Genomic DNA, 17,533 nt, shown 5'->3' on the forward strand with positions numbered 1-17,533 from the left:
GCATATCAACTGTGTAGATCGATAACATTGCCAGCAAATGTGTTGTATCATATGATTGATTTATGGAAAAACACAAACAGCAAAGCTAAAATTATGCAATTTAAAATTCAGACTGCACAAGCTTAAGTATTAAACATGCTAACGTGTTTTGCGAATCTTAAATATATTCAAATGCAATTACATTTTCACATTTCTGAAAGAATTTTGTATTCTATATTATGAATAAAGTATAGATGTGAAAGAGGAAAGGTCAATAATACTTAAAAATCGTCTTGAATTTACAATAAGAAAACAAATTTAAATGTGATTATTAACGTAATTTAATTTTTAATTTCAATTTTTTTTTGTAATTTAAGTAATATTAAAGTTACTTCAGATGTTTCATTACTTCGTGTTGAAGAATTGAAATAGATTTCAGTATTCATAAACTTTTTTAAAAATGTTCAAGAATGGTTTCAGCAAATGTAAAAACTAGTGCAAAGGAAAAATGCTGCAGATTTATAAATTTTTATTTTATTATCTTAAATTTCACAAATGTCAAAATTCTTTTTTTTACAATTATTTGATAATAATAAATTTTCTTCTTTTTTTTTGTTTTTAAATGTTGAGGATTGAAATTTGTTAATTTTGTATCCTATTATGCAAATAATCAAATACTTTTTTAAAGATTAATTTCTTGAATTGTAGACTCAACTGGATCTTATTCTCCAGTTAATAAAAATACCGACATTTTTGGCCATCATTAAGTGCGTTAATACAACATAAAACGCACATAAAAGATTATCAGACTAGCTGCAAGATTACATTAAAATATTCAAATGTTTTGTGTGGATTTGGAATGTGACAACGAATGCCTTTTAGCAGTTTCATCTTTAGATTCATTTCCATTTTCATTTTATGATGTGCATGCACATTTTCAATCAATTTTGATCAGTCTGAAAATAAGCGAACAACAAAAACAAAAGGCGCGCAACAAACGAAAATATCTAACATTTTATCTAAATTTTTTTTCAATAATTTTAATTGCGCTTTTTGTGGACTACAAAATGCAATCAGCGCAACATAAATTATACAACAGAGGGTCAAAGTAGGAAGAGGGGCAGACGCATTTGACCCAGAAATGTGCGACGATGACTTTAATAAAAACAGATTTGATTTTTTGTTTTTTTTTTTTTGTTTTGTCTTTTTGGTACCCAAGTGTCAAACACACACCCACACAGACAGACATTCACTCGGTTTCTTTGGCCCTTGGTGGCCTGCTCTGTGGTCTCTATAGAGTCGAAGCTCTGGTCTCGTCTATCGTCTTGGGTCTCGGATCTAGGGTCTCTGTGGGGGCGACAAATCGTGCGCTAATTAACTCATTGACACTGTGGCCTCCGCCTGGACCAATTTGAGTGGCGTCAGTGCAGGAATCGTGCGTAAAAGTCGAGTACGCTCCACATTAAATGGCGCTAATTGTGGTATTCGAGCTCCCTCCTCTCAAGCTCCCTTCCCCCTGCCAACCTGATGTGCCCTTCTGCCCAACACTCCCTCTCTCCCCTGGCGGGCGTGCCAATGCAATTAGCGCTGTTTTGAGTCGCCAGTGAGATATGCTCAGGGCTCCAACTTCAGCACTTCAGCACATAGGAGGAAGGGGCAAGGCAGGGAGAGGAGGAAGTGGCAGCCGGGAGGTTGCAAGTGCAACGGCTTCAAGTTGAAGTTTGTTTTCCTTTTCCTTCTTCTCGTCGTCTTGTTGTTGCATTTGCAGTTTGTTTTGCTTTTGTGGCATCGGCTTACAAAACAAACCAAAGCGAGCGACGAGCAAATAAAACGGTTTTTTTCCAGGAAACGTGACAAAACGTCAATAACTGGCGATGCGATGCCGAGTTGTTGTCGCTTGCTGGTTGCTGCAACATGCAACTACTACTACTGCCACATACTTACTTCCAACCGTCCACCCAATGGCGATTCCTATGGCGTTCGCAATGGCGACTAGTTGTGCACCATGTGACAAATCGCAGCTGTTATTGTTGTTTTTGTTATTGTTGTTGTGGTTGTTGTTGTTGCCAAAGCCATTACTTAGACCTCGCAGTCAAAATACGAACGCGTAATCTAAGACGTCGCCCGCCTGCTGTCCGTCTGCTCTACCAGCATCAGCGCAAAAGTTCCGGGAATATTGCATATGGGAATGCGTTGCCAGACGCCTCAGACAACATTCCTGGAACGGGGCCAATGCACCATGCAAGCAGCTTCCACTTCCAAGGATAAAGTTCAACCAAGCTTTCCAACAAATTTGTCGACACACATGTAATCGATAAAAAAAAAATGCACTCTATTCCAAGTCATTAAAAAAGTAGAATTTAAGGTTAGTAATAAAGTCCATGCTTCGTTTCTTCTTTTCTGTTTGTTTATTGGAAAAATGTAGAAAAATGTAGAAGAGAACGAAAACCTTGAAAATTTTGAAAATGCACCATGCAACTGATTTTCACTTACAAGGATAAAGTTGAACCAAACTTTCTAACAAATTTGTCAATACTCAAGTAATGGATACAAAAAATATACACTCTATTAAGGGCTATTAAAAAAATGAGATAATAATAACAAATACATCTTTTCTATTCATGTTTTTGTTTTTAATATTTCCTACTGGAAAATATCGAAGGGAAGCAAAATCATATAATTTCGATATGAGCCTTATCAAGTAGAAGCCATGGTATGAATACTATCAATACTGATGCATGATTGTTTCTGTGCGGATGTGGTTATTATATAATTCACTTGAACCATTTTATATATAACCGTACCTCAAATTTAAAAATTCCAAAGGCAAGTTAAGCCTTATAAATTGCAGTTCATTTATATAATATTTTTAGTTTTAATATTATTCTTTTTTTTTATTGATTTGATTGTTTAATAACAAAATGAATATTATTTCTAAATTCAATCACAAAAACAATGTCATTTATTAAATATTATTATGCGATTGAATATTTATTGTAGCTACATCACTGATAGCTTGGGTATCAGGTTAAATGGGATAATACTTATAATTAATCGATAAATTCTGAAATCGTAATGATCGATAGTAAACACTCCTACCAGCAAACGAAGAGAGAGAGAGAAAGTGAAAGCATATTGAGAAAAGCAATATTAGATTATAAATCTACCACAAGACATGGCATTATCATAGAGATCGATTCAAGTGGTTTACTGCTGATCGATAAGCAGCAATTTATGCTTATCAAACTAAACTCCATCGCCAATACGCCCACCATTATAATCTCGATAGGGTTCAATCAAATGCTGGCTGGAAGCTTTACGTGAGATCCATAATTTTTTAGTCGGGTTCGGGGCACACGGCATGGGGGCGATAGTTGATTTGATGCTTGATGCTTATCACGCTGATGGAATGACAAAGTGACCAAGCAGCCTGAATACGTGTGTGTGTTTGTGTGTGTGTGTGTGTGTGTGTATGACGTGCACATCGTAAGGTCATTAAAATCAGTTGGCATTCCTCCAGCGTGCTCCTCTGCTCCTCAGTCAACCATGTGCCGCAATTAGGCGGCATTTTGACGCCCCAGCTTGTTGTCAGATTTGTGGAGCCCGATTCTCGAATTCTCGGATTTGGATACGGATTGGGATTCTCTTCAATTTTTGAATTTTGTTCATGCTGTGCAGTTTAGCATTTTATGATTTTTTAATTTTATGTTGATGAGCCTCATTGCTTGCATATTTGATTAAACTGTTTTTATTGTAGTTGTTATTGTATTTTTATATCAGCTTTTTTATTTTTATTATTTGTTTTGTGAATGCTTTTTGTTTTTACCTTTATTCTTTTGTCGCCGCTTGTTGTTTCTTATAACGATCTTACAGCTCACATTTTGGGAGTTTTGACATTATATATCAAGATTTTTAGCGGCTTTGGCGCAGTTGGTGGCCCAACCATAAATGGAAATCAGCTCAAAATGATCTCAAAAAAATATTAAGCTCCATTAAGTGTGATATATGTGTGTGCATAAAAATGCTGGTTACATTAATTGGAGCACTTGTTCTTCAAATCATTATATGCTGAATGCCAATTTTAGAAAATATTTAAATCAATAAATTCTTTTAGTATTTGATCTACAGTATTAATTTCATTTGAAAGAGCTTAGTACAACTTTAATTTCTTTCTGAACTTTAAGAACTAGTCCCAAAAAAAAATATATATAAATACTTAATTCACAAAACAAAACAAAACACACCCACCACTCAAAAACGCCTCCACAAAGCACAACGATGACTATAACCATAACCATAACGAGCCTAAAATCTCAGTCTGAGATGATAGTGATCTAACAATTAGAAGAGCTTTAGGGCTTCGGGGCCTAATGTTTTATTTTGCCATATTTATGGTGATGCATTTTAAGTGCATAGATCAGAATGTATCGATATCGATACTCAACCGACGCCCATTCCCATTCTGGAAAACAAAATCATAAATTCGAGACTCAGACTTCGGGCGAGCTGCAAGCAACAAAATTCCACACTGTGTGACTAATAACTTAATTAGAAACTCCAACAACAACAACGAAGTTGAAAAACTTAATAACTTGCGGCAAAAATGTGGCCCAATCGTAGCTTTTTATTGAGTGAAAAACAAACCGAACAGAAATCTTTAAAATATCTACCATCGATGCCTATAAAAATTCCAAGCATAAATGCATTTGATGTGATTTTGTCGTGAAAACATTTGAGCCCAAAACAGCTTCGTTTATTTTTGTAGCAGAGGAGAATTAAAAATAAACATACTATAATATTGTATTTGGGCAGCTTTAGTCGCTTATATTTATTTTTTGGCACTGACTCCAAAGGTAAATAGTTCTATTCTTCAATATTAAATGAAAATTAAACTTTGATATTTATACTGTATATTTATATTCTATTACACTTAAATTTATCATACTTTAACACAACCAGAGTTTTGATTTTGAGTGTTTAAGACCTTGATCAAACCATCGCTCTTTAATATAAAACTCTCTTCTCCATACCTCGAGTCGAGAAATGCAGTTAGAATAACATTCTCCTGGTTACCATTACACCTAGATATTGTATCTGGCACAATTGCTCATCAGCTAACGATACTAAGGGGAAACGTATTCACTGAAAGCCCATTGAGAACCCCCTGGAAAAGCGCAAGATAAACAATGCAAAATGGCTAGCTTCGTGTGGAGCAAGTGAGTAGAATAGAGAGATAGAGAGGGAGTGAGAGAGAAGGGAGGAACAAGAGCAACAACTTCATACTCCATGCCATTCTCCATTGCAAGGAAAACAAACAAAAATGTCTAAGGCAACAAGAGTCAGAGAGAATAACGAGAGAGGAATGAAGGCATGCGGCACGATGGCGGGCAGGTGTGTTGCAACTTGCAAGTAGTCAAGTGGCAAGTGCGAGGCATGCACTCAGAAGTGCAAACTTCAGAGTACTCTCACATGTGTCACTAAACTAATGAAATCAATAAGTTATGCGAACGCGCCATGAATCACAACAATAACAACAAAAGGAGCCACCAACAACTGGTTGGTTGACACAAGTGTCAGTCAGTCAGTCAGTCAGTCAGTCTGCTAGTCAGCTTGCCACGCTGCGAGGTTGCCAGCTTGCCACTGCAGCCGGCCAAAGGTGTGAAGCACAAAACTCACTCAAGCGCACTGGCCCTCGGCTCGGTGCCGGCTTATGAAATATGAGAGCTCCCTAGAGAGTTCCTCTGTCCCTCCATCCGCCTGACCACCCCTCTTCTCCCTTCCATTCAATGCGTGGGTCTGGCAGCAACTTTTGCCAAGAATTTCTGTGCATAAATTTAATTACTGGCAGACGATGACGTCGCGGAGAGGAGAAGGAAGGAAAGAAGGGAGTCCGCTGTCGAAGTCAACCCGGGTCTGGGTCTGGGTCTGGTTCTGCTGATGTCTGAGCCTCAATCTCTTCGCTTGAAACTGATGGTGAAGCTGAAGCTGAAGCTGAACCCAGAGTCACCTATCAATCTAACTCGAGTGGCTGCCTTTCTTTTGCTGCCTCTCGGCTCCATTCAAGTGCTTTACTTATTAGTGACTTTTGTGCAGCTCTCTGCCACAAAACGACGTTGCCTGCCACAACGTTGAAGTTCAATAGCCCTGACGCATCCACCGATTGGGGCGGGGCCAATAATACATTGTTAGTTTATAATTAGTAGAGTGAGAGAGAGTGACTATCTCTGGCCTATAGCTACTTGAGTTTGAGTTTGAGTTTGGGTTTGGGTTATGCATTCCCCTCTCCTCCCCGCTAGCACGTCTTTATATAGCCACAAGTTGCATCTGCAGACAGTCTTTTAAAATTAGAACGCAGCATACCTTGAAACGGCTTCAGAGTTTGTTAACTGTTAAGCAAACATCGTACACAGCGTTGATGTTAAACAGAAGTCCAAATTCTTAACAAAATTCCACTGCGAAGTCACAGTGATTCCAAAACTATTGGAATGGTGCGAAAACTTGAGACTACGCGGCAACTTAGCATCTGGTTTGACACTAACGTAAAACTAACAATTATTTGCTATTAGTTATTCTAATGTTACTCTAAAAATAACTTAATCGAAATATAATAAAATTATTTGATACTACAGAAGTTGTCTTTAAAACATTTTTACATTTTCCCTAACTAAAATTATTAATTAAAATAAATTTAAAGTTAAAGTTGGGTAAAATTCACTTTAAATAGTTAAATCTCTTTGATCTATACCAACTAAAATGTTTACAAAAATAATATTTAAAACACATTCAAACAAATAATATTACAAACCTAGTTTTCCATTAGGCTGATCAAAAAGTGAAAAAATAATAGTTACACATTATGATAAAATATTTGTTTTGAGATGAAACACAGTGCGATCGAGTTTTGTACACGTGTAAAGGGGCGTGGCCCCTGTTATTGAGTAAAGTACAAACTTTTACTATTACTGACTGCGACTTAATAAGCACGTTCCTTTTACATATTTAAATCAGTTTCCCCCTCTTGACACGCTTAATCGCATCACATCCGTGTTTGCGTTTAATTAAAAAATGTTTTCAATAGCCAAATATTTACGTCAATTAAAAGATCCACAGATTTGACTGACGTTCGTTGATTACCTCTCACATTTTTTTACAGAAAATATAACGATAGTCGGCCTCTCGGACTTTGTGAACGAATTCAAAATAGCACTGTACGCAAAAGAAACGCAAAGATATTTGTGTTTCAACGACAATTGGAGATTAGTTGGCATGGTAAGTAAAAAACCTTTAACGAATTTACTAAATCATACCAGCAAATATGAAATAATTGCCTATAGATTAGTAATGAATCGAGACTAAAATCTCATCTGATAACCAACTATTATTCAATTTGATTGTCATCTACAAAATACAAAAGTATATTTTAACAAGTAAGAAAGCTATAGTCAAGATACCAGCTTCACAACTTCAATAAAATCAGTATTATTCTAGAAATATGACAAATTCGTATACCAAAAAATATACTGACATATACCAAAATATTTGGTATATCGATATAGTACTACATTGAAAATCTACTAAATAGTACAACATATTCCAGATTGTCAAACAAAGCAACTATGAACCGATTTTTCCGATAAAAACCCATTTATTAAATAATTTCCAAAATTTTTATCTGATCACAACCAAATTTATAAAGACTTTCGTTTAAAAGGCAGTGTAACTCTAGCTACAAAATTACGCTTTTTATACGATTTTGCGATGACTTTGACAAGACTCTCTTCGAATGTGCTCATAAGTTCTTTTTCATGATTCTCCCATGAAATTCTCTTTCCCTGTACTCGCATCTTTATCACACATACAATAATGATGTGTACTTAGGGCCAAGGCCCCCTTCTCCTTGTCCCCCTCTCCCACACTTCTTTGCATAAAAAGTGTGATTACATTGAAACGCAATTGGGATTGAATTGCATTGTACTTGAAATGCCGCCGCTTTATGCAAACTAACTGTGCAAACACTATAATTTATGGCATGTAGCACATAATGGTTTTATGCAAACGAGTGCGATTACAACGACGACAATGGCTATGATACTTGAACGATTTGGCCAAATTGCATAAATTGCCAGCTAAGCGCCAGCTCAGACAGTTGCACTAAATAAATTTTCATTTTATTTATACCCTGTAAGCGTAAGGTATACAGTGCAGAACAGTACTCAAGGTCATTCAAATATGTTATATATTTTAATATATTTATTTAATGTATTTTATTAGCTACATATTCAGAATATTTCACAACAATCACATCAGAATTAAGTCCCTTTCACTGCTCTATAACAGAGAATCTATTAGTTGTTCACTTTACATAATTTCGACTCGATTGTAAGCAGGGAAAAACCTGTTGCAGTTGCACCAATTCTGTCATGGAAAACGCGCGACAACAGAAAACAAAAATATTTATTACAATATTGAAATTTCATATGCAATTACAGGCACATAAACATAAATAAATATACATATAATAACTGCTTATAACTTTGGGGCGAGACAACAAATTGCTTGAGAAATATAAATAAACTGGCACAAAGTTTTTTTTACCGATATTCCAGTTATTTGTCTGTTAACGCGGCGAATGCGTAATATTTGCATAACAAAACGCACAATCTGAGAAAAGTTCAATGTATCCGTTGGCAGCTCCAAATTGCAACTGTTCTCATGCATCTGAAACTTGGTGAAATTCCAACGAAGTTTACGTTTTTTTTTTTTTAATTTTTGAGACATTGTAACAGTTTTCGAGGCAGATAATTTTCAATGTCAGTCGAATAAATACGCACTCAGCAGTCAGTTGAGTGGCTCGCATAAAAATCATTGACTATTCAAACAACAAATAGACACACACTTGATGACATCCGACGCGCCTCTATATCAGTTTGATATATCTAATCAATCAATAAAATGACGTGGCAAATTCGTAATGCTGTAATTGCGAAAATATTTCAATGTCCTTTCATACAGTTAGTTAGTTAGTTGAGCCTCAATCGAGCTGTGCAAACATCAACATTGAAATCTTACAACAATAGAGCCACAAAGGTCAAAACTTGCACTTGTCATTTTATTGCTTTCGATTATGGCCGTAAATCCAACATGAATTCATGTGCAAATATGTTACGAGTGTTCATTCTCACACTTGCACTCTGATACTGTGATTTTATTATTATTATTTTTATGATGTCTTATAAAAAATGTATTTACAGTTTCACTGAAGGTCAATATTTGTGACACATGATTGGGTTGAGGTTACAATACGTTAGATAAAGTTGAACTGAATCACTTCAACCACGAGTGGACACAACATGCCTCAACCTGAGTGTCATAGACTTTAGTCATCAGTTTTAGTTCTTTCATAATCAATGAATAGGAATAAGTTCATGATTTCTTTCCATTGATGTACCATATAAGACCCTTCTGTTGCTGAATAGTATTATAGAAGTAAGTAATATAATTGATCTGGTAAAGAATTGCATATAATAAACAAGTAAGAAAGCTATAGTAGAGTGTGCTCGACGGTGAGATACTCGCTACCTATTTTGAATAAAAGCAATATATTTTTCGGAATTATTCTTGAAATATACCGAAAATACTACAAAAATACCAAAAATATTCCAAATGGTATATTTTTGGTATATCAATATAGTACCACATTCAAAATATACCATACCAAAATTCGCAGTTCTAGCATTATTTTTTTGAGTTTCGGGGGCGGAAGGGGCGTGGCAAAAATTTGAAATAAACTTGATCTGCGTGCAACATAACAAATGCTGTCGAAAAACTATTATAGCTCTTTCTCTTATAGTCTCTGAGATCTACATAGGTCTAGGTTCGTCTATGGATGGACGGACAGACGGACAGACAGACAGACAGACAGACAGACGGACAGACAGACAGACAGACGGACAGACGGACATGGCTAGATCGTCTCGGCTGTTGACGCTGATCAAGAATATATATACTTTATAGGGCGGATATGCCTCCTTCTACCAGTTACATACATTTCCTGTCGGCACAAAGTTATAATACCCTTCTACCCTAGGGGTAGCGGGTATAAAAAAAGAAATTTAATGTCAATATCCATCTGAAGAAATTAGACAAGCTGAGATGTTCTTTACTCTGTAATTGTCTTAAATGAACAAATCTTTTATTTCATTTATTACAATTTAAAATTTTTTCACTTTTAGTATTTTATTTACCATACTAATTCATCGTTTTAGTATCATCCTCTTCTATAAAAAGTACATTCTCTATTCAATTTTCCTATGGCCTTCAGCTGTCACTTTTTGTTGATGTAACTTTTAATATTTTGGGAATATCAAACACAAATGTTGTATTGCAATTTGACACTAATCAATCAACTCAAAAAGCTAGTTTTTAAAAATAATTAAATAGCGTTTAGAGCACACTTCAGAAATGTGAAGAATAGAAGTGAAGCAAGTAGCGCGATTTGATATAAAAATAAACAAATGCTTCACACACAGACTCTGAGCTGAGGAATGAGAATTGAGTGAAGTGCCCACTGAGAAGCTGTTCAAAAATAGCAATTAAAACCTATAAATACCATCAGAGTTGGCTAAAAGGGAAAAAATAAGATAAAGTGTCTCGACTAAATATGGCATAATTGCTAAATGTTGAGTTGAAATCTTTATCTGCGTCATCTGCAACACTTTAATTCAAAACAGAATCATAACAGCAGATTGGGCAACTGATAGTGTTTCCACCTTAACCAACAGCCACAACACTAACAGCAGCAACAGCAACAGCAGCAGAAGACACATCAACAATGAAGCCGCGTTTCATTTGGATTGTCGTTTTGGTATTTCAAGTGTTTTATAAATAAACACACTCCAGCTTCACAGTTGTTGTTGCTGTCCATGCTGTTGTTGTACGCTCTCACTTGTAAGCTGCTTGTCGAAAATATTATCGACAAGTTTTCACAGCGGAAATGCTGCTCATAAATTGCATTGTGAAGTGAACAAAAAATAACTGAAGATTACACATACAACACAACAATTCCTATGTAGTCTAAACCCATTTCAATTTGTATAATTGCAGAAGGAACTGCGCGATACCTGCTACTTCAACGAGACCATCGTTCACGGTTATTTCGTGTTCCGTTCCGTTGTCGATCTACAGCGACGTGTCGGGTTCACGCATCGAGGTAAACCCGTCGGTCCCAAGACCGTCAAGAGCGTCAACGATGCCTGCTTCATGTTCAATAAGATCGATGCCGAGCTCTTTTTCCATCAGCACACGTTACCAAAATGGCGCGAGACAGCTGCAATGAGGGCCAATGGCAATGGCAATGGCAATAGCAATGGCAATAGTAACAACAATGGCAGCAGCAATGGCAGCGGCAACAATCGCAAAGTCTCGCGCAACAAAAACAATCGCCACAAATCGAATAACCAAAATCAAAAGTTGCAACAGCAACATGCGCATCATGGCCATAATAGTAGTAGTAGTCTAAGTAGCACTAACAAAAAACAACAACAATTAGCATTAGTTCGAAAACAACAGCAGCAGCAGCAGCAGCAGAAACGGCAGCAACATCAGGTGCGACATCATCACAATGATCCCTCAATGCTGGCGCGGCGACAGCAGCGACGCAAGCAACAGCACCAACAACAACAGCAACAGCAGCAACAACAACGAGTCACAGCTAGTCCAACGAAACAAACGACTGCCAAAAGTGCAACAACGACAAAACAACAAACAACAAACGCATCACCTGCAGCAGCAGTAGCAGAACCAGCAACAACAACAGCAACATCTGCAACAGCAACAACCAAAACGTCGACAACAACGCTGGCCAACAAGCGCAAAGGTCGACGAAGAAAGGGACGAAAACCGAAGCAGCAGCAGCAGCGACAGCAATTGCAACAATTGCAGCAACTACCTACGGCAGCAGCAACAGTTGATACCAGCACGGACGATATGTTCACAAGCAGCAGCAGCAGCAGCAGCTACTCCACAAGCTTCGACGATGGCTACAGCAGCAGCAGCAGCAGCATTGAGCCCTGGTCCACTTGGTCTGCCACGCCCACAGCAACAAATGAAAACTTTAGCGAGACTAGCGAGAGTACCAGCGACAGCAGCAGCAGCAGCAGCAGCAGTAGTAGCAGCACACACGCCAGCAACATGTTGCTAGCAACAACTGCAGAAGACAGTATTAAATCGTATATCAGCAACAGCAACTACAATCTCTGGGCAACGTCCATCACAGAGTTGGAAGCCGAAGCATCTGCATCAACAACACTCGCAACAGCATCTGCATCAGCAACATCGAGCAGCGGCAATGACACCGAGTTGCTGCAATACGAAACAGAGCTGACTGAGGATGGCGATGAGAATGAGTTACTCACCACGACACAGGCAATAGCTAACTATGAAACCAAAGCAACAGGAGCAACAGCAGCAACGGCCGCAACCAGCAGCCAAGTGGCTAAAACTACCTCGACAACAGCAGCAACCGCAGCAACAACAACTACAACTACAGCAGCAACAGGCACACAGTTGGTACTGGAACAAGCGCCTCCGGCAGCAACTGTGGCCACGCTAATGTACAACAAATGGCACACAACGCAGCAGCATGAGGCAAGCACTGTGGGCAACACGACAGCAACATCAGCAACCACAGCAACATCAACAGCGAGCACACACAAGCAAAGCAGGCATCGCAACAGCAGCAACAATAACGAAAACCAGCAACAACTGCTTCGGGACAGCAGCAGCAAACAGCAACCATACAAATTGCTGCGAGCAACCAGTGCAACAGCCAGCACGCGATTCCAAACAATGTTGCCGACAGCAGCACAGAGCAGTGCTGCCTCAAGGACAGCTGCAGCAGCATCAGCAGCCACAACTGTGTTGCTTGCAACACCAAAACTGCAAGTCGACAAGGTGTTCAGTGTGTACAAGAACATCAACAGCAATCTGAATAATAGCCTCGCCGAAACAAAACAAACAACGGCAACATCATCATCATCAGCAACATCAGCGACGGCAGCAACTGTTACGGCTGCAACAAGTACGAAGAAAACTCTGAGAAAGTCCACGCAAAAGCTGCTGGCCACGCCCTATTCCCAATTGACCTATGTCCGCAACGGGGCGGGAGATATTGAAATTGATAATCTGGACAATATAAGCGTATATCCCGATGTCTTCGAGGATGTGTCAAATGAGCACGACATCAGCAACAGCAACAGTAATAGTAGCAGCAACATCGACAACACTGGCAGCAATAGTCGTCTCACCTTTGTTAGCGGTTTTCTGGCCACATCACCCACATCAGTGCTGCCCGAATCCATACGCATAGCCAAGATTAAGATCAACAACGAGCGTCGGCGTCATCATAGTCAACGGCGTCTTCGCAACTTTGCGTAGTGTTGAGAAAGTGTAGAAAGTGTAGTAGCATCGAGCAATTGCAATCGGTTATCGATTTATCGATAACTAGACGCATACCTCTTACTCAAGTACAGCTTGCGAGATGCGTGTTAATTGAAAGGGCAAAGAATTTATATGAAGTGACATAGAAGGTAAATTCAAGCGAAAATTATGCAATTAATTATATAAATTTATAGATATACTATATAATGAACTGATACATATACATACTTGCATATATGCATATATATATACATAAACATTTATATATATGTGGGGAGTTGCTTGGACACCAGGCCACAGAGATCGGAAACGTAAGCGACAACTTTGGCTTACTGATTGATACCTCAACTCAGTCAGAACTTTGCAACACTTGACTTTACACACACTCACACACAGACACACACATATGCTTATAAGCACAGAACTCAGGCCACATTTCATCTTCTCGAAGTACTCAAAGCAAGAGGGCATTAAAAACCAACTGAAATACCAACAATAATTACCATAGCAATTACTTTAGTAATTATGAAAACAATTCTTAATTGCAATCACTTGTGTAATGCTAATTTAATAATCTACAAATTGTATTTGCCATAACTTGGAACACATGCTTTGCATTTTAATAAAAAACAAAACAAAACAAAAACGAAACAATTAATTATAACAACACTTTTCAATTACCATTGCGAATTGTAATTGAGCAACTGTTTTCCTTAAATTACTAAATGAATTGGCCAAGCAATTTAGAGCTCTGAAAAACATTACTAACATTACTCTGCACTCGACTGGCCATCCTCCTATCCCATACAAAGACACTGAAGCTCTTAAACAAAATGTCAAGAAATCAGTTCCATGGAAGAACTCGCAGAACTGCTAATACATAGTTATAAATGAAAGACAATAAGATTTTTATTTAAAACTAAACAAAAAACAAAAACTGAAATTGTTGCATAAATATAATGAATAAAATCAAGTAATTATTAAAAACAAATTAATAACGGTGTCAGCGAATACTAAATGATATAATGAATGTTTAGCAGCACTGAATGTAAGGCAAATACGATAGCGACTTTTGGTTTACTAAATCAATTAAATTTATTAGCAATGAGATTACGAAATATAAAAAAAAAAAAAAACAAACAAATACATAAGTAAATCAATAAATACAAACAAAAGTCAATATATATACGCATATATTTTCAAAATTTTATAATGAACCAAAAACCAAAATGGCAAATTAGTAAACAAATTTAATGAGAATGTTTTTTAAATTCATACGCAAAAATAAAAACTAACAAAAACAATACTAAGACAATTGACAACCAATTCGCACAGCAAAACACTTCCAGACAAACAAAAAAAATTATAAAATATGAAACGAAAACTTAAATATTAAAAAGTAAACAAAAAAAACAAAACAATTTTAATAGGCACAACTGAAAAAAAATTTGAGAAAATCCAGAGAGAAAATGCTAAAAATAAACCGAATTTTAAAAGAGCATGTTGTTAGGGTTGCTCAACACTGTGACTAAAAAAACAGTGTTGCAAATGGCAACAAAAATATCCTAAAGGATAGCACTTGAAGCATTGCAGGAAATTGATTAAAAATAATCAGAAAACTTAAAGTTAAATCAATTAACTAATTTTGGATATTTGAAATTTGATTAAACAAAGAAAAATACGGAAATCAGAAAACTGAAACTTTAGCAAAATACAAGAAAAACTTTTAAATAAATGGTACTAAAAAATGCTACAAATCAATAAGTATATATATATACATATATATATATAGATCGTATAATATATACGGCGACAAACACCAAAATTCACACTGAATAAACGTTATATTTATTAATTAAATATGTAAAATCAATAAAAAAGAAATTGAAATAAAAACCAACTGCTGCTTTTCTACATATATAGAAATATATATACATATATAAATATAAACAACAATTGTTTCTCGTATATTTATATTAATATATATTAACATAATGAAATACAAAACGTAAATAGTTCAAACAAATTAGCAAACCAAATACATAAACAAAATTTAAAGGTAAAAAGGAAAATTGAAAAGAAAATGAAAATGAATATGAAAAAATGCAAAATATTTATAGAAGATCAATAATAAATTAACAAATGGCAATTGAAAAACTGAAGCGTCAAGTTTATATGTAGCAATATGTATGAATGTAAATTAAACATTAACAGACAAAACAAAAAATGAAAATATGAAAATATGAAGAAAATGGAAAAGTTAATGCAAATTGCTTAGGTGAAAATTTAATTAGTGTGTACTTAATACAAGAAGAACAATTAAACAATTCAACATTTATTATTACTTAACTTGACATTGATGCAGCATTCAAAATGAACAACAACTATGAGCTACACACACCTACACACATACACACAAAAACAGTAAGCAATTGAAAAATGAATAAAGAAGAAAAAAAAATTAAAAACAAAAAACAAAAAACAAAATGAATCAAATTGAACTACTGTACTTATATGCGCGTTGCTGTAATATAACATTTTATGTTAACAAACAAACGAAACGAATATTATATAAAGAAGAAAAGAAAAGAAAAACAAACAAACAAAATGCTAAAATCAAATCTTTATTAATTGTACGAGAATTTATTTATTTAATCCTTTGCCAAATTGCAGCTAACTGTCTCGCACTTTGGCCACTTCTCATTCGTCATTTGTAAATTTATTTGCACCAACTGTAATTGTTTATGTTCATTTCCAACTTGTACTACTAATGAATAAATTAATTAATTTTACTTTTAATTATAATACTTGTAATTTAGTTGTCTTGTTTACCGCCATTTTGCATTTCGCATTGTAAATTGTAATTTGTAATTATTTATGTATAAACAACACACACACATGTATAACTCACACACACACACATACATTTATTCATGTCTACACAGTTTTAATATATCACTATTTCTCTCTCTCTCTCTGTCTCTATCTCTGTCTCACTCTCGTGAAACTATTTACACCTCTACCTTATATCGTTATATCTTATTCTATTGCATTTCTTTGTATTAAAACGAGTAACGCAAAATAATAAATTAATAATAAACAACAACAACAACAACAAAAAACAACTCAAAAAATCAAAGAAAAAAAATTTACTTATTTTTACATTTAACCACTTTCATTTTTCAGTCAATAAAAAGTATTTTGCAGATTTTGTGTTATTTTCTAATTTTAGTTTGTGTCATTTTCATCTTGGTTTTCAAACGTGTGCAGAGAAATCGTATAAATAAAAATTATATATAATTAAAAAAAATAACTAACAATGATTTTTTCTTCTTCGATAATTATACCCGCTACCCATAGAGTAGAATTGTATTATAACTGTGTGCCTGCAGGAAATGTATATAACAGGTAGAAGGAGGCATCTCCGACCCTATAAAGTATAGATATTCTTGATCAGCACCAATAGCCGAGACGATCTAGCCATGCCGTCTGTGTGTCTGTCCGTCCGTCCGTATAAACACCTAGATCTCAGAGACCATAAGAGATAGAGCTTTATTTTTTTGTCGACAGCGTTTGTTATGTCGAATAATAAGTTTTTATGCTAGAGCTAGAATTTTGGTGTATACAATAATAAATATTGTATTTATGATTTCTGAAAATTTGATTGCGATCACATAAAAATAATCGAAGTAATTAAAGAACCTACTTACTAAGGGTCTTAGATGCTTTGGCCGACAATCTGGTATATTGTACCGTTTATGGTATATTTTGAATGTGGTACTATATCGATATAACAAATATACCGTTTGGTATTTTTAGTATATTAGTATTTTTGGTATATTTAAAAAATGCCGCAATATTTTGCTTTTATTCAAATGGGTAGCGGGTATCTCACAGTCGAGCACACTCGACTGTAACTTTCTTACTTGTTTTATTTACTAACGAAAGGGTAAATTTATTTTACCCTTAGAGCTCTTATACAGTGTATTACAAATTATCTACAATTACAGTATAAAAATATACTGATTATCAATGGCATTACCACCAAGGTTTTCATAGAAAAGTATCGCATAGCAAGCATCGCAGCACATTCCAGAAAGATGCAGCTGACCATGTA

The 17,533-nt window shown here is 35.7% G+C and overlaps 1 protein-coding gene across 3 annotated transcripts in view; it reads left to right on the plus strand.

Annotated features, from left to right (window-relative positions):
- The window catches only part of LOC117567963 (serine-rich adhesin for platelets), an 80,071-nt gene extending 65,511 nt beyond the window's left edge, over positions 1-14,560 (plus strand). For all 3 annotated transcript variants that reach the window (XM_034248271.2, XM_034248269.2, XM_034248272.2), the window contains 2 exons: positions 7,133-7,248; positions 11,083-14,560. In XM_034248271.2, coding sequence (XP_034104162.1) covers positions 7,133-7,248; positions 11,083-13,413 — 2,447 coding nt within the window. In that variant the 3' untranslated portion in view covers positions 13,414-14,560. The remainder of the gene's footprint in view (positions 1-7,132; positions 7,249-11,082) is intronic.
- The last annotated feature ends 2,973 nt before the right edge of the window (positions 14,561-17,533 follow it).

The sequence above is a fragment of the Drosophila albomicans genome, chromosome 3 (assembly GCF_009650485.2).
Source record: "Drosophila albomicans strain 15112-1751.03 chromosome 3, ASM965048v2, whole genome shotgun sequence".
NCBI classification, from domain to species: domain Eukaryota; kingdom Metazoa; phylum Arthropoda; class Insecta; order Diptera; family Drosophilidae; genus Drosophila; species Drosophila albomicans.